This window comes from Pyrus communis, chromosome 12 (assembly GCF_963583255.1).
Source record: "Pyrus communis chromosome 12, drPyrComm1.1, whole genome shotgun sequence".
NCBI lineage: Eukaryota > Viridiplantae > Streptophyta > Magnoliopsida > Rosales > Rosaceae > Pyrus > Pyrus communis.
Window position 1 is genome coordinate 2511619 of NC_084814.1, and position 19289 is coordinate 2530907.

General features: G+C 36.7%; 1 protein-coding gene across 2 annotated transcripts; it reads right to left on the reverse strand.

Moving 5' to 3' along the window:
- Positions 1-505: 505 nt before the first annotated feature.
- Positions 506-12513, reverse strand: LOC137710986 (glycerol-3-phosphate acyltransferase, chloroplastic-like). Of its 2 annotated transcripts, none has more exons than XM_068450173.1 (13): positions 12147-12513; positions 9365-9462; positions 8028-8114; positions 7776-7873; positions 7038-7095; positions 6418-6519; positions 6242-6303; positions 6025-6135; positions 3516-3594; positions 2718-2837; positions 2534-2647; positions 1670-1849; positions 506-902 (listed from the first exon to the last, which is right to left on the reverse strand). In XM_068450173.1, exons 1-12 carry the CDS (start codon positions 12445-12447, stop codon positions 1715-1717), a joined length of 1365 nt encoding a protein of 454 aa, XP_068306274.1. In that variant the 5' UTR covers positions 12448-12513; the 3' UTR covers positions 506-902; positions 1670-1714. The 2 variants fall into 2 exon arrangements, with proteins under 2 accessions (XP_068306274.1, XP_068306275.1); XM_068450174.1 differs by having other exon boundaries at positions 506-921.
- Between the last annotated feature and the right edge of the window lie 6776 nt (positions 12514-19289).

Consider the following 19289-nt stretch of genomic DNA (forward strand, 5'->3'; position numbering starts at 1 on the left):
GGTGGTGTCAGGTGCCAACAAAATAAAGACGTTTTTTTTTTAAATTTCATTGTTTCATTAGCGCAGAACGTCATGTGGCAATGTGTATTTGTTCCCTAAGAGTTGTTCTCTGTCAGACGGTTGGCCTTGCGTGATTATGCTAAAGCTACACCTGTCTTCGTTGTGGAAAGAGAGGACTAATCCCTCTTATGACAAAGAGGGGAATAATCTCTCATGGTTTGGGGATTATGGTGAAAAATAATGTGCGGGAGATTAATACTACAAGACGGGTGGCTGAAGGTCAATTTTGATGGAGGTTTCCACGATGTTAAAGGAGCATTTGGTGTGCTCATAAGACAATGCAATGGGGGTTCTCTTGCTGCTGCAACAGGCCCTGTCACACGAGTTGCTTCCCGAACTCGCAGCTTTGGCTGCTAGGAGAGGGGCAACCACAGCCTCTTCTTGAGGGTACTTCTTGGTGCAGATTAAGAGTTCCCAGATATCGATCCATGAAAATTTTAAACACTAGACGCAAAATTGCTTCCATGGCAGTCATCTTGGCTAGAAAGGTTTCTCCTTTAAAATGTAAGACTTCTCAGGTGTCGAAGAAGTAGTACAAAGAAATTGATTCAACATCTACTACTAGAAAGAAATTGAGGTTTGATTTACATGGCTAGTCAACAACTGGCTTCATCTGCACAGTATACACCTAAAACTGACCCTTGCGAGACAGCTCCATTTGAAGAAGAATTCAGCTCTTGCCGAAAAACCATATGCACAAAAAGAATCCATCGATTTCAGATGGTGGTGAACTTACACTCTGGTCGGTCATCAGCTTCAATTTGATCTTGTTGGCATAGTGGATTGTTGGTATACCAGTCAACTTTTGGTCAGGAGTTGCAAAATTAAGGTAAAGTCCTAACCTGCGAGATTCAATCAAATCTAGTTCACAAAAGACCATTAAATTCAATTGCCGCCCCAAGAGCGCAAATTTCATCTTCAGACGGTAACAAAAGCACTCTAGTCAACATAGGAATTCATATTACTGAGCTAATGACAGCAGAAACAAAACCCTGAAAGTGATAACTATTTCTGCATACAATTCTATGATTTTCAAGATTCTTTATTTGGGTTTTCACGCACACAATACTCTTGAACCCTGTAAAACATGGCTGCTAGTCAACATATTTTTTTTTTTCATTCAAGTACGAGCCACAATGTTTTACACAAACAGAATGAAAAGCTTTTTACATGCGTTTCAGTAGTCACACAACTGATAACTACCGATAATCAAAATAGATACGATGGTAGATACTACCCTTTCTAGAAAGAAAAACAAAATTCCGATCAATTTTACCAAACTGAACAGAAAAAATTAATAAATGCTACCCCTTGGCAGTTTTGGAGCGTAACAGAACTTTGAGAACTAAAATGGGGTTGGGATGGATTTACATTGGGACAGTCAGATTTTTGGGATGGATATACTTTGGGACAGTCAGATTCTCGTTGGTTCATTGAGGCTCCAGTTACCAATATCATGTCATCGATTATGTTGGACTGGGTTGCTGTGCTGAAGTGAGTTGTGTTAGTTCATTTTAATTCTTATTGATATGTTCTTTCTTGTAAGTTGAATGTGGAGTTATTCCCATGCTTCTGATTTGAACCGAAAATTTAGGATCTAAGAAAGTACCTGATTATGAAAGCAAAGTAGGAAGGCAATCTGCTTAAAGATGGACTAACTCCATGGTTGTGACAAAGAAACATTTGGAGTGGATGCGTTTAGTCCTTGTTCATAATGTATAGCAGCTTTCAGCACATTGTAATGTTCAGTAACAATACCATACAGAGCTTGTGAGTATACCTCCCTAGCCTGCAACATAGAACAGCCAGAATACTTAGAAACAAGATAAAAGAAAAATGATGAAGTTACCAAAAAAAAAAAAAAAAAAAAAAAAAAACATTTAGAGTAGATGTCAATTTTGCACGCTGAACTTTGACTAATGTGGCACTTTGGTCCCTCAACTTCAAAACGTTTGGTCCCCATAGTATGTGTCTCAGTTAAGCCCATTTCGAAAGTTTTGAAGCCAGCAATCAGAGTCAACAAAACTCAAAATTCAGGGAATAAAGGTGAAATTTACTCTTAACAATTAGAAATCAATGGAAATGACTTTCCCAGTCCTTGAACATTAGCTTTCAAGACTTTTTCTCGTATGAATGAACATTATATATATATATATATAGATTTCTATATAGTATACCCCTACACTAAACTACCTTTGCATACAGTTTCACATAATTGTTGACTAAGGAAACGACTGCATTAGTTAAATGCCAATGTTCATCACCACTGAATAGGCGGAACTAGTTCTTCCACATGATTCAGCAGTTTATCAAACGGTATCATGCCATGATTTAAAATGCAATGCTAAGTCTCAGATCCAGAACATAATTACACATGAGCTTTCGTTGCAGAATAATGTAAAGATCCGAAAGAATACAACAGGAACCGTCCAAATCAATCAGGAAGTTGAAAGACATTGTTTAGAGAACCAACCTCTTCAGAATTTTGACAGGAAGCAGTAATATCAGAGAAGGTGATTTCTGGTGCAACCGATAATCCAGTACCATGGAAGGCGATCATTCTCCTTTCTCCAATTTCTTTTTCTACCTGGAAAAGAATTGTGTCACTAATGTGGAAAAGTAGCACTACAGGAACCACCAAAACAGAGCTGACAAACCTGGGGTGGAGGGGGCATGATGTTGTGACACAACAATGCTAAGGGATATATATGCCCTGGTGCAGCAGAATGTTCACCAAGCCTTCTTAGATTGTCCAGTGAAGCAGCATCAAAAGGTGCCTGACCAACTTATATCAGTATGAAGTTTGAATTATGAAGACAACACTTACACTTATGTCTACGTGTTCGCATGTATGTTAGACTTGTTAGTATCAAGTCATTGCACCATCAACTCAAAATCCTTGTCAAGATAGGTGCATGCTTATCTATATTGGTAAATTCTTGGTTATAGTGGAACACTATGTCAACGTGATCTCAAATTGTAGCCAATCTTCGTTTTATGGAAGCCCAACTCCTCAATTAGAATACAACCAAGTTGAGGTCAAATTTAGTAAATGCTTAAAACAGTAATTTATTTCAACAGACACAGAAAACAGAAAATATTTCGAAATCATCCTGAATCTATTTATGATTTCCTCTAGAGCTGTTGAGTCCCTATTCTATCCATGATGAACCAAAGAACTCCTTTGATTTTACACCTACGCAGTCGGGTTTGCTGGACCTAAATTCACAATTACAACTAGAACATATAGATGCAACTTTAAGACCCCTCATGTGGCAACACTAGAGAGACAATTGCAAGATAAAAATCATCATCAGAACATTGAATCTCCTCATACAGATCAAAACATTTAACAAAAAGAAAGCTCAAAAAATAAAAAATATTAAACATCAACAATGAAAATACATGATTTCCTTCTCAATCTTCTCATACATGATGAAGTTGAAAGAGCTTACCGGGTACCATTCTCCTGTTGCAGGATCTGGCCGGTCCCTTCCACCACTAGGTGCAATCCATACAATCTGTGACCCGCCCCTATAAAAACATGTTAAATTAGAAGGCTATATTAAGAAAACATAGGTAAACAAATTCATCACATTAAAAGAGTAAGTTTTTTATGAAAAGAAAATTGTTAAACTTTAATGCCCTTCTTGATCTTGCTTTTCGATGGATTATGATGTTATGCAAACAGCTTGGATGATGATATGTGAGTAAACGGAAACAATAAACTAAACACCGCCTCACATAATCACAAGAAAAATTGTTATCGAGATGGCTAACTTTTACTACGTTCCCGTGTGATCTCTCTCGAGATAATCACTTGCACTATCAAGAAGAATAATTTATTACAAAAAATTTCTGAAATTCCTATGCTAATCCCCAAACCCTAGCTTTCGATCTCTCTATCACTCTCTTTAGTTCACTACCCCTTGTGTGCTCGCTATATTTTAAGAACTCTTATCAAGACTTTACAGAAAAAAGGTTGTGGGTTAGAAACTGTTGAAAAACACGCCCACTAGACCTTGTTCTTTAATGTAACCAACGGCAAAAGACTAAACTAGCAAATATAGAAAAACTTAGAAACACACAAGAATGATACTGGTTCAGCAGAACTTTTGCCTACATCCAGTTGTGATTTCTCTAGGTAGAGAAATAACTGCTCCTTTGATTAATAATAGAGATTACAGAACTTTTGCAAACCCTAGAACTAATCTCAAAACTCTCGGCTGTCTCTGGCTGTTTTCTCTCTAAAAATTAAGCCTTGCCACACCCTATTTGTAGGCATAGGGTCGGCTTACATGTCCCAAGGCTGATTGAATTCCTATTTCTAAGTGGACTAGGAAATTACACTTATCCAAATCCAAATAGACTTCTAGAAATGCAAACCTAAATTGAATGAGGAAAACTGAAATTCTTTCCTAATCCCTCTAGGACAAGAATCTGTATACCTCTAATTTTCCTAAAACAATCCTAAACCAATTAGGACATATTTGACGAGCCAAAATCCTAATGGAAACCTAATCTGAAATCACCTAGGATAGAGAAGAAAAACTGATTTTCTCATTCAGGTAGGAATCTAGCATGCACTGATTTTCTCATTCTAGTAGGAATCTAGCATGTGTCCTAGAAGAAAAAAAAATAATACAAGAACAAACAGAGATAAAGAAGTTCAACTTGACCCTTTTTTTCTTAAAGCGACACAAATTTTATTTCAGAAAACAATAAAATTACATAAAGAGTGGACAGTCCACTAATATTGTGATTAAATGCATATTATTCCTTTACGAGTAATTGAAATTAGAGAGATCATCCCCCACCCTGATTAGCAAACCCACCACCAGCGAAGACCTAAAGGTAAGCATTTGTTACAATGTTGAACCTTCAGGCCTAATTTGGTCTCGAGGACTAGTTTGGATTGGAAAACTCGCTAGGTTCATGAATGTTGAATGAAGAAATAGGTGACGACTTGCATATTGTACAAGTTAAAAGGTACAAGATGGATTAGTAAAGAAGTATACTTATCCTTTCAAATCCCCACATAAAGGTTAGAATTGGGAATGATAAGTTTCCTTCATGACTAATGCGACTTCTACCTTCAATTTCGACAAGCTTTACAAGTTGGCATCCATTTCTTCCTTCAACATACATGGAATCTAGTGAGATTTCCAATCCTAGGCACAAACGAGCCCTTGCTCTCTCAGTCTAGCACCTAAAACGAATTTTTTTTCAGTTTTAATAGTATCCTCGACTCAAAGTATGACAAGTACTCCATTTTGAGTTGACATACTAGTATAAAAAACCAAGTAGGTGTTGATTAAGTACTAGAAGGATGAATGAAATGAGAAAAAGAGGAGCACTTCCTTGAGTTGCTATGCATTTTTTATGCAACAAGTAAAATCAAATTTCCATGTCCATTAGCACAAGAATGATGAATGGAGAAAAAAGGGTGAGTGCTTCCTTGACTTGTTAACTTGATATGCATTTTTGTACGCTAACAAGGAAAATCAGCTTAGCGCCCTTATCACCAGTTTGTTACTAGCTATAACAACAAGAAGATTCACTTCAAACAAATTGGTTAGTTCTGAGATGTGTAGTGCTTAATAGGGTTCAATGAGACAAGAATTGAGCAAGATGTAAGAGCAAATACAACAACACCAACAAAGCCTTATCCCAATAAGAGGGGTCGGCTGTAAGAATCATACAACGCCACTATGCTTAGTTTTGCGCCAAGTCTTCCAAAAGGTAAGAGCAAATAAAACAGAAAAAAGATATGAAAGAGGGAGAGATAATGATTGTCCAAGAACACAAAAACAATGCAAAAAAGAAAAAGGAAAAAAAATCTTTCTGCACAGGACCTGACATGGTAGTAACACCGTCAGACCTTGATAAGCAGAAATAAGAAGAGCCGCCAATAAAATCAAACCAACTTTGACACTGCACAGACAAACAAAATAATTGAGGTACCTCAATAGCACTGCCATTTCCTTCAAGCTCCGTGTGTTTGCTTTCCTTTTCATATCAGCAAGCTCAGGAACATCATTCATGTGCTTTTTGGAGTATACACATATCAGATTCCTGTAAGAATATTAAAAGAAAAAATGATGAGAATTTCATCATTTAACTAATCAAAGCACATAGGTGCATACTAATTGCATAACATTATCCAAGAATTCACAAGTACCTCCCCATGCTGAAGGGCTTACAAAGAGGATCTGTCACAACCCTATCTCCTGCTATGTAGGTCTGCAGTACAAAATTACAAAGTCTAAAATTTGGTTATGCAAACAGTTGTAAGTGCACAAAATAGTGTATGCATCCAATGTACGCTTAGAATGAAGATAGAACATTGCAATTCACCATTTTCTCAGCGAGATGTGGGTTTGTTGATTCAAGCAACAAGGCAATGACAGCTGGATCTGCTTCAGTTTGGTGGTTTGATATCAAAAAGATGTTGTGACCCTGCATGCATAATCCAATTGCATTACATCACGAGTCACCTCCATGTGTAAACTAATCAAGATGATATGGCGTCTGCATAGTGCATACCACAGTACCACCAAAATCATACCACAAAAAAAAATTGAGACAACTACTGGTCAACTATAAATGTGATATACGGCACCAATACAAAGTTATTGCATTGTATTGCATTCTACTGAAAAACAGTTACTATTTTGATAGCCCATGCAAGAGACTGACTGGTAGGAACCCTTCAGACCATCACTCCTTATCAGTTCTCTGACATTGTTTTCTGAAGTACTTAAACATATATATGTCCAAACCTAAACTTGAACTGCCAAACATTCATTTACATCACATGTATATTGGAGGCCACTAAATAACTTTGTAAGTTGTAACAACAAAACAAGGAGGAAGTTTAGTCTAACTTTGCTTCTAGAAAGTAAGTGTTTCACAATTCAGCAATGTATAGTTGTTAACCCCACAAAGAAAATAAGCTGAATACTGAGAATATGCACCTGCTGAAGCTTCTCTTCAATTTCATAGAAAATGGAATGGTTGCCAACATATGAGTTTCTGCACAAATAATCATCAGAATTTAGGATTAGAACTCATATTCACGTGAATATAAGAAAGTAAGAACTAGCGCACAAAGAAAGAAAATGTGAGTTGCCAGCATTTTTTTTGTTTCTTCGTGTGAATATTCTCTGTTAACAAGTTTTTGAAAAATCTTTTTTCTAATAATTGGACACACTTATGGTAGCACTGCATTACTCTAGTCCATAATAATACTGTAGTGTAGATTTATTTCAAAATTCAGTAAAGAATTCAGCAAAAGAACTACAAAACGAATGGTTATAAATTCCATTTTATATTTACTTCATTAAACAAGTCAGAAAAGGGCAAAGAAATGAAGACACATCAAAATTAAATTGATCTTTACATTTTTGTATCGACGATTAAAATCAGAATATTTAAAATTCCCAATACAACTATTCTATAAAAGAAATTCTCGTATAAATCAAAATAAATGATTTTAATCTCATGCTGAATGATCCAATGAAAGCACGTTGGATGGACAAATCACCCATGACCCTGTCAATTTTAAGGCTCCAATGAACTTCATGAAATAATGCATAGTACGTACATTCATTTTTAGCAAAAATAGACAACAAGAATAAATGCATCATCTTTCAGTTTATATACATCAAAGTAGCTGATGAAGATGGTAAAAAGGATAGAAGTCGTCAAGATACCTGAAATCAACTAAAGGACGAATATAGTTTTGACCAAACATGTAGTAATCAAAAGGCTCTCGCATTGCTTTGTGATATGGTGAGAAGATAAATGGATCCTGAAAAATTATTGATCTATCATATAGACAAAAAAATAAATAAAATAAAACAAGTATACAAGAAAACAAACGATAATTTGGTTTCCTATCTGTGTTATACACACATCAGCAACTAAGGCAACTGTATGATAACGCATATAAAACCCAGTATTACCTCTATATCCAAGAATACACGATCCAATACAGCAGTCATATTTGACAACACAATCTCATCTGCCTTGGGATTTCCGCTTTGAAGAATCTGAATAATGATAGCATAGGATTATGAAAAAAAAAGAAAAGGAGTTTCTTATCACTTTAGATTTAATGACTTCTGGGACATCTAATGCATATAAGCCATCCATATACGATCTAATAATTGAACAACAAGTCCTCAAACCTCTATACGGAATATCAAATCCAGATATACAAAAACACTAGAAAATCAAAGCCGATTGGCATGTGCTTGAATAATTAAAGCAGACTGATCTCACTCTCCTGAAGCTACCCATATAATTACAGCCACACATTACTGACAGATTATTGACATTTAACGAACACATTATTCCATGTCCGCTAATTAAGGAAAAAAAGGGCACCTCCCCAAAATTGGCATCTACGTGTGTGTATGTGTGTGTGTGTGTGTGTAGATCCACAGACACACTAGTATGTATGTATATATATATATAAAGTTCACTTTAGTCGAGAAGGATCCATACACAATGAGTTAACCAATGAAGCATAACAAAGATAAGCTTCAAACTTAAGAAAGTTTACAGTGATTATTATGGAAGCTTGTAATAAAATAACCATGAAACAAGTTCTAGATCCATACACAATCGCCACATTGTGGCTATTTGATCGTGTAAGTACAACATGTAAATGGTTCAGATTTCTGATAAAACTAAGGCACATTAATCGCGTGCTAAGGCACATTAATCGCGTGCTAGCTTGTGATTGACTTTTTGTTATTGTTTTAGTTACTCACAATTTGTAAGTACCATGGTCACGTTAAGTAGTTGTAACTAAAGATTTGGTCCTACTCAATTAGTATCAATATTTCTAGTAAAAATGTAGGCCTTGAACCACAAAATATCTATCTCAAAGAATTCTAATTCCTACTCATCAGCAAAGCCAAGCATAGGATATATGTAATTAACAATATATTTAGCAAGTTGAAAGATATTCCTAGTTCATAAGGAACAGGAAGTTTAAAATTGTATGAATTTATGAAATTTTATCGCCAGTTTTGTCGTCTCTAAATAATATGGCTACAGCAGTATATACTAAAATCTCTTCTATTTTGAGAAGAAAATCCTAAAGCTTCTTCGTTTGGCAATTTTGAATGCCAAAACTGTTGAAATAAATTAAATTTACAGATGCACGCATGTACACAAATTGCTTTCACATGAGACTCGAACCAAAATGTTTATGGATATCAAGTAAATTCAAAATTAAATATCAGAAGCAGATCTAACTATGTACAGTAAAATACAAGATTAAGAATTTTACAGCATTTTTGTAATTCTGATATAAGTCTTCCATTCCTGAAGCAACAGTTGAGGGAAGCCTGCCAGCTTCTGTTTCCTTCCTTATTGCAGACAGCAGCTCTACAGATGAACATTTCAAACAAGTTGAGAAAACTAGCATCAATAAACAGGAGAACATTAATAAAGTAAAGAAAAGCTGCTTAAGAAAGGAGATTTTTTTTTTTCATTAAGAAAGCTGCAGTTAATGACAAACTAGCTCTAGATCTAGTGGCAATTCCTTTCCAGTGTTGACAAAGATTTTTAAGTTTATGTTCAATGGAAATGTAAAACAATATAGATGAATTATTTAACTACAAAACAAGGATACAAGTAAGAAAAACAAAAATATAACCTTCAAGGAACCTGAATAAGAAGACACAGAACATTTGAATTACATATCAGAGCATGCAGTCAATGACATCGGAGGTTATGCTTACAAAACGGTTAGTAAAAATAATGAGGGGAGTGGAAGAAAGAAAAAGAGAGAAAATGAGTCAGTTGGGACCATAGTCCCAGTGATACTGCACTGTAAATTTGAGGACATTCTTGGCTATTAGGAGTTAGACTGTATCCTGACGGTCGCACGCCAATCAAATACTATCCAACCACAGGGTTCAGATGTCGAACAAGCCAATCAAATAGCTATGAATTTAAACAAGATTTGAAGCTTGCATATACTACAAACCTCTGCTCCAAATATTTGAAGCAAGAAGCCCAACTTTTGGCGATCATAATAATAAGGGTTATGAGCAATGGTCCCTGAACTTGTCCACAGTTACAATTTAGTCCTCCAACCCTTTTTTAGTTCATGTGGTCCTATCCGTCACCATGTGCCATATTCTGTCTATTTAATCTATGTTTTGACTAATGGTAATCTGTCTTTCCTTTTATTTGTTGTTTCTCTTTTGATTTGCATGGTGGGGTATAAATATAGGAATTTTACGATGGGTGTGAACAAAAATAAGGTAGGGCCACTACACAGGTCTTTCAGCGAAAATCCTTCCTAAACCAAGCAAAAAGTGCTCTTAATGTAGCTTATCAAAAGTGAATAATGCATACCCTGCAAAAATTGTACCTACATGAAACGCAATCCCATGATGAGAAAGCCAACCATTTGATGCATCCATGTTCAGTTTCAAGTCTTTTTTGCACGATTCTTGAATCATTCGAAATTTATATTGTTACTGAACCCATTTCGTTATGGTAGCATGGATTGATGGGTATCTACCTACCATGGACTTGGAACGGATGAAGCTGTTGAGTAAGTAGATCTTATCATGATATCTAGTCTAAAAAAAATCTGGCTTCCACAGGCACATACTCGGAACAATGGATATGACGTGTACAATCTATAAAAAAAAAAAAAATACAGAAAAGGAGAATAACACAAAAACAAGGAGCAATAACCATTGAACAACTTCGACGTGTTGACAACTCACACCTAATGAAACCACTACTTTTTAATAAATTTGTATAAGGAAATAAGGTATGCAAAGTATGACGTACTTTTAGGTTCATAATTAGATTCTATTGACTTGTCATAACTTCACTGTTCTTCATTTGTTCTCTGTTTTTGTTTGTTCTTTGAATACGCTAGGTGGGCTGGTTTTCGAAAATGGACAATTTTGTTAATAATTTTTTACTCATTTCAAGATACAGCGGTTTTCCTTAGAACATAATATCTTTAGAGAAGGCTTAAAAACATAATTCAGAATATACTTTATATGCGTATACATTTGGGGAAAGCATTACTCAGAAGTTATAACCTTAAAGTAACAACTATATCCCATAAAATACCTTCCATCCATGTGATCATTTTGTCCGTGTGATCATTTTGGTCTACAGCACCATACATAACTACAACCACTAATATATACAGATACAAGTCTCATAACCAACCCCTGGCTACAGTATCATGCCCTAGTACATAGTGCTACAATTACAGACTGAGGCCCAATAGTATTCTACAAAAAGATGGGTATCTCATTTGTATACTTCATAAACCCAAATAATGTATCTAAACCTTTTTATATGGCATTCTATATCGGGTGCCAATGCTAGCCAGTAAAAACCATATAATTTTAAGGATTGAAAAACAAACACTGTACATCCTTATGAAAGAATACATGCCCAACAAGAATCGGTTTCCTTAACATAAATAGGAACTTTTTTGTCAACATTTCCTTCAAATTGAAAACAAGTTATCATGACATTCCACTCATTTAACGATAGGGTTGGTTACAAAGAAATAGACGGATATTTGAAAATACTAGGGGGCTGGACGTGGAGTAGGTGTGAGAAAAGGCCAAGTATTGGGCAGTGCTAGGGCTTCTGTATTTGAAACTTTCATCACTTCCAAGTTTAGAGAAGAAAATTCTTTTGACAAATAACTGAAAGACTCCGCTCTTTGGAGCAAATTTAAAAGGAAAATGCAACGTGAACATCAAGATTCAAGCAACTATCAAATAGAAATTTAAATCGGCCACAAAATTAAAATTGAGAAACAATTTCATTTAAAATCAAGAAAGGCAACATTTCAACTCCAAGAAAAAAATGTATGCGCATTCACTTTCTTGCATTTTCTGAGGAGCCAAACAGACAAAACGCGACGAGCTCTCACCATAGAAATTTAAGTCGGCCACGAAAATAAGATTGAGGACCAATTTCAATTCAAGAAAGGCAAAATTTCAATTCAAGAAAAAAAACTACTAGCTTTCTTGCATTTTCTGAGGAACCAAACAAAGAAAATGGCGAAGAGCTCAGACCTTGTTCAGTGGTCGCATTGAGAAAGGTGCGAGAATGGTTAGTCTCCCTCCTCTCTGCACACTGAATGGGCGACAAAGAAGCCGACTCAGTGTCCTTCACCAGCTCCGCCATGGCAGTCACCTTCAAGGTGGAAAACAAGCAAGGACAGGCGGAGCTCCGCCACCTCAGAGAGACCAAGCACAGCCAAGAAGAAGACAACAGTGACGAAGAGTAAGCAGCGGAGGCCGAGGAGGAAAGAGACGACGGCGAAATCCTAGGCGTGAGGAATGCGGTGGATGGCGTCGCAGAGAGAGTAAACATAGTGAGAGAGAGAGAGAGAGAGAGAGAGAGAGGCGGAGGATATGATCGATCGATCTGTGAGTTTTGGTTTTCTGCAGCGTGAGGGAGTGGACGGTGTACGCAAAGGCTACGATCACGTGCTGTCCAACGCCAATAGTGGGAGAATGGTGACGGCGGTTTTCGATTGGGGGAAGAGAGTGACACCAGCGGAAGCTATCTCGACACGTGGCTTTTCTCGCAGGGTGGATTGGGGCAACCCGAAAGTGGCTGTGGTGTCGTTTCACTCGTTTGCTTCTTGTTACCGTTTTGTAAATTGGTTTATTTTAACTACTAACTAATCATATGCCCGCACGTCACTAATTTTCTAGCGTCTTGGTAAAGAAACAATATTCTATTAATATGTAATTTAGATTAATGTGTTTAATTTTTATTGGTTAGGCATTGGACAATTTATAAATGAGAATTTTAACGAAAAGCTCCAGAACTGTTTGCTTTAACAAACAAATCATATTTTTACACTAAAAAGTAAATCCTAGTACTATTAACTTTACCTTTTATTTTGTATTTATCTTTAAAACTTAAAGTTTTCAAGCCATTTTCATTAGTTTTCCTTTTATGAATTTGGTCTACGCATTACTCATATTAGAAATGGCTCTTTTTCTCTAGTCGATCGTATTGAAAAAATAATAATAAACATTTAGTTTCAGGAATGAATATCAGGCAAAAGTAGAATTACGTCGGCGTTCCTGCAACAATGAGATGAATAGACACGTTGTTAGCTAAGGATTATTCGATGTCTGAGTTGAAATTACTGAATCAGTGAGAATCTTAAAGCTTCCTGGTAAATAAACATTTTTATCTCATGATACTCTTTCGAACAATTATTGTACTTATAATGTAATTCGGTTCTTTTATAATTCATATCTCAATCAAGATTTATGACATATGGACAAATGTCAAATCACACGTAGTAATAGTCACCATAATGCAACTTCAATTAGCTTAAAGGGATATCTTCTTATATCACGTTATATCCACTATATGTCCGACACGCGTAACACGAGATCATACTAACATTAATGAGATATACACCGGTCTTACCAAATAGGTACACAATACCCAATATTACCAAATTGACTTGGCACAGCCCCAACAATTAGGCCACTTTCAACATGAAGATTTAAGAAAAGATAATTCTCACTCTAATCGGCCTTTATTTGATTTTTTGTCTTTGGGAAGTCAATATTAATAAAAAAAATTTCTTGTAAAAATTTATTGCTAAACCGATAAATTCATGCGTAAAAATGACTTTGCCCATGCAAACTATGAATTTCTTTCCTCTATGTTTTTTCAGAGTTTATAATATTTAGCAATTCAACCACTTGCAAATATTATTGGTAGGAAAGAGCAATTTTGAAGAACTGCAGTGTATAGTAATCTAATCATTTCGAAATACCAATCGTGAAAAAAAAAAAAAAAGGTATTTTTTATGTTCTATGGCTTGATCTAGCTCTTATGGTTAGCCTACCCGAGTGCACTACCAAGTAATTAGCCAAACATAGTTCGTCCCTTTGAATTTTGGGAAAATAAAATTTGATTTGTGCTAATGGTGCATTGATGGTTTTCAAGCCATACTTTTAGTAAATTTTCCCTCTAAGGATGGCAAAAAAACTCCATGGGTTTGGGTATCTGCGAATACCCGACCCTAGTAGGGGGCTTAAAGCAGCTCCAGCGGGAGCTCCAACCTGAGGGACAGGTTAAGGAACAGGGCTTGAATGCTTGAGTGATGAAGCCCAACGTGTGTTGGCGAGCGAGCCCGAGCAGGCCAGAGGGAGAGGCCCATGGATTCGTGCCGGCCCGAGCGCCAGAAGGCTGTCTGACGTGAGCTGACGTCAGGGTGACGTGAGCCACATTATTAAGGCACCCACCGGCCTTGACACCACCACTTCCGATCTTCTCACCGACGTTGGCGTCCTTCCATCTCCTCTTTCTTTGTCTCTGTTTGCTTTTCCATCCTCCTCTATTTTGTCTCAAACAATCGCCGTTGACGACGACGAAGTGGCGATGGCGGCGGCCGATGCAGCGTTGAAGCACTTCTGGCACATGTTGTTGGAGGGATTGTCGGTGACGCTACATTTGTTGACGCAGTGCGTTAGCGTTTTGGGGACCTTGAACTCCGTCTCTTCCTTCTCCGCTCTCTGTGCCACTTTTTTCATTCAAATTTTGAACAATCGAGAGATGGATCTCTGTCATCTTCTCTCTTTTTTTTCTTTTTTTTTTCTGTTTTTTCAGAGATATAGATGGATGGAAATGAAGAAATTTGGAGGTTGTGGTTTCTAGAGAGAGAGAGGAAGAAAAAAGTTGTGGTTTTTAGAGAGAGAGATGAGAGGTTTGGGTGGGTGATTGAGGAGACAGAAATGGGGGAGGGGGATAATATGAGGGAGTGGTGGATCTGGTGGGAGACGGAGAAACAAACAGGAGAGACCGAAAAGGAGGACGAGGAAAGAGAATGGAGGACAGAGAGGTAAACGGAGATTGGAATTAAAAATGGCGCCGGCAACAGAATATTGGCCATAATCAGTGGAGACTCCGAGTAGGTGGTTATGGATAGGTGCGGAATCAGTGTGTACTCTTACCAACAACATAAAATTATTTTGTATTATTTTATAAATTAAAAAATAGTAATATTTTATTACCAATTGCTAGGGCCATTTAGTTTAGAGATGGAGATGCAAAAGGCGATTACTGTTTATTAAGGGCAGTTATTGTTCACTGAATGGATAACACAGTGGATAGCCCTAGGGGGTCTCCACCACGGTGGAACTGCTCTTATAGAGGACAATAAACAATTATGGGGCTGATTATTTTAAAAACCCGAGTCAGATATGGTAATTGCCATCCCCTGACTTGATGCCTGCTCGATTATAAACGTATATTAAATTATTAATACAATTCTTATCAATTATGTTTGTAAGTTCTCTTTATTGGTCGTGCATTGTCTCATATTTTCTTGTTATTGCAATTGTATGGAATTTTTTTTAAAGTTACTTTGTTATTAGCCTTTTGGGTTTACAAATTTACGCTAGTTGATTATTGATTAATTTGTGTTGCATAATTAAAATTTAGAGATAAATTTTTCATGATAGGCGGGTTGGTGGATGCAAGTTTGGAGGCGGAAATGGGAAATCCTTGTTTACAAAGAATGGTTATGAGTGTGGTTATGGGGGAAAAATCATCAACAATGGTGGGGATGGTGGCTGACACACCCCGACCCGGAATGTCCACCTGGACTTCGAATCGAACTTTGTTGGCTGACACCTGAAAGGTGACGAAGCCATAAAATGTAGTGAGGGTGAAAATGTGAATAAATTTAAACCTAAAAGTGCCTAAATGTAAGAGTGATCTTCCGACCCGGAATGTCCACCTAGACTTTGAATCGAGCTGTGTTGGCTGAGACCTGAAAGGTGACGAAGCCATAAAATGTAGTGAAGGTGAAAATGTGAATAAATTTAAACCTAAAAGTGCCTAAATGTAAGAGTGCTCTTGTGAGCAGGAACGAACCAATTTCACACGTGATGTCAAAGCATAAGTACAGTAAAATTAGAATAAGAATTATACCATCGGAAGTAGTTTCCGATATCAGCGTTTGCCAGAAATCATCGTCAACACGAACGTTGCCACTAGAACCTGAAGGGGCGAAAAATAAAGGTGAGTGGGCCTCAAAAGAAAGCTTTGTAAAACCTTTTTTGAAAATATAATAACCGCTCGTCGTAAAACAAGTATAGTTTCCAAAAATAATATATTGTGCGTAGTATGAAAATACTACCATAGCTAGCAATACCTCAAAAATGCAATACATCACAATATCTCATAAATAAAACATAATGTCTGATAATCCCATAATATTGCATGACACATATATCATATTGAGTGCTCATTGACATATGCTGACACACGAGTTTATGCAGAGGTATTCTAACATGAACATGACTGGGTGTAATAATGATTTACGCTATAGTACTATAATTATGTGAAGAATATAGCTATGTTTGTCACATACAATGGATCTAAAGTAAGCGTACAGTGCGATGTAAACATACACGTGAAGCTTGACCCTGGCCCAGACGAGTACAAACACCAGTGTAGTACATGATGAGCAGATAACATAAATATGATCAATGGTAAATCGATAATTCGCTTCTAGGTATAACGTAGAAATTCTTTATCAAATATATAAATGAAAAATAAATAAATATATAATATTTAAAAGCAAAGACCTACTCACAAATACTTGTGATGTCACATCCTTTCTATCTAAGAAAGTTGGAGTATCTGATAGTAATCACACCTAAGCATAATATTGGAACCCGTTAGTAAAACTCAACTAAAACAATTAAATTTGGGTAAACGGAGTGTGGATTTGGAATCAAAGCGTCGAAATACACTAAAAGAGGTCCCAGGCAAATTTGGTAAAAAGTCAACGATCACCCCTAAAAAGTCACCAAGCCGCACTTGCGGTCAACTACGTTAAAATTTTGGAATTGGATGTCAAAAACAGACTTGGGGCGTCGAAATAGCCTAGAAGGATTTTCAAGAAAATTTTGAAAAAGTCAACACAAGGCAATAATATTCTAGGAATATTACAGAGAATATTCTAGGAACATTCCAGGTCCATTTTAGAAATGGGCCAAAGATTTGGGTCGGCCCATGGATCTGGTTTGGGCTTCTCTTATCCATTTTTTTTTTGTACTGGGTCGGGTTGACATGTTTGGCTTGCGAGCCGCCGGACCCAATGATGAAGAAGACCGGAATCGCAGGGGAGGTGGCCAAAAAACTTCAAATGGCCATAACGAGTTCATTTCTCAACCAAATTCAAAGATTCAAAAGCCAAAATGAAGCTCAAGAGGTAAGAAATGAAAATACAACTAAATGGAACTGAGTCATGGTCGGTACTGGCCAAAAATGGCCTGCAAAGTGTTGGATGGTTTATCGGAATTTGGGGAAATACTTTCCTGTGGTTTTTTTGTGTCCAAACATCACCAAACTGTCTCAAAAACAACCTAATTGTAGTCCTAACCATAATCTATGAAGGTTTGGAGTGTTTTTTGAACTTACCTCGTCAAAGACGGCGAGAACTCGCTGGATCAAAATTTGAAACAATGAGGGTACCACTGTGCAGAGAGCAAGAGGTATGGTCGGATTCGTGGATCTAACTTCGATCGATGGAGTGAAGATGGTGGTGTGGTCAGGTTCGCCATAGTGGCGAGAGGTGTGGGGGTCTCGGGTTTGCTGAGAAGGAGAGAGAGTCTAGAGTTCTAAAGAGAGATAGCTAAGAGGGTTTGAAAGAGAGAAAGAGAGCTCAGAGAGTTTAGAGGGACGAGAAAGAGTGGTCTGCGAGAGTGAAGGAAGAGGGACACGCGGCATGGAAAGAGTAGAGAGTTTAAGATGTGTGGGCCCTACGGGCCAAAAATAAATTATTAAAATATTTAAAAGATCAAATTGAAAATTATTAAAATAATAATATAAAAATATAAAATATAAATTAGTAATTTTTACAAAAGTATTTTTTTCATTCGTAGTTCCGTAAAATCTTCGTCTTAATTCCACTTGCATTTACGCGTTCGTATCATCGAATACTTCGAGAATATGGTAAAATAATAGCTCGTTCGCGTCACGAACTAACAGTCAACGAAAGTCAACAATTTTACCTCATTTTTGTCAATTCACTCATTTAAAATTAATAAAATTGTAAAATTAAGGACGGGTTGTTACAGCGGCACCCCTTGACCTCGCCTCACCCTATTGCCATCCCTATTTTCCTTAATTCCTTCTATTAAAAGATCTTGTTTAAATTAATTTGTTACAAATGTATGAAGTAACTGTAATGGTTTATTTGGCCGTATACGAGTTGTGTTTGTGTTAGCCTGACCCATTGTACACATTATTATAAGGTTAGGAGTCAAGTTTATTTGGTGTATATTGTGGTTTTTGAAACAAGGTATGGTCTTTCATTGTCTTTGTCTGTCACGCCCCGATCTTGAGATACATCCACGATCGACAGGCGACATCACCATGTCATTGTTCAACTGTCATGCCTTGCTTATGAGTCATGACAAAAAACAACTTAATAGTTCAATAACGTAGTAACTTTTTTCTATATTTCTTGGGTGCATCTAACTTTTGTGTTAGACTGCCTACGTACCCTCTTTCTTTGTATCTTTTAAATTCCCAAAACCATAAAGCCTCTTCTTTCTCTCCTATGCACTATCTCTGCTCAACCCAAATTCATTGTTCCTCATTACAACCTTCTGCCACTCTCCCTTACAGCTATCCACACAGACGCAACCCATCAGAGCAAAAGCCATCATTCCAGGTTCGCTGAAATTCTTCAACTAGCGTTTGATTTATTGTCGTGGTCGAAAGTAATTCTCTGAAGTACTTCTCTGAAGGTTATTGCAGTTCTTAATAGGACCTATTTAGACTCATCGGCTTTAAGTATGATCACGGAGGATGTTTGGCAGCTAGCTTCCACCTTTTCTATGGCGAGATTTATTCACGTCTCTCATTTATGTAATGGGGTTGCCCACCATCTTGCTAAGTTTGTTTTGTCTAGTAGCAATAATCTCGTTTGGATTAAGGAGCCTCCTATTCTCATTGAGGAGCTCCTCCTACAACTACAAGACATATGTTAACTCTGCATGAGTTTATTTAATTAATACAATGCTTCTTTTCAAAAAAATAAAACAACAACAACAACATAATAATAATAATAATAATAATGATAAGAATGATAATAATAACAATAAATAGTAATAATAACAGTAACAACAGTAGTAGTGGTAGTAATAATAACAACAACAACA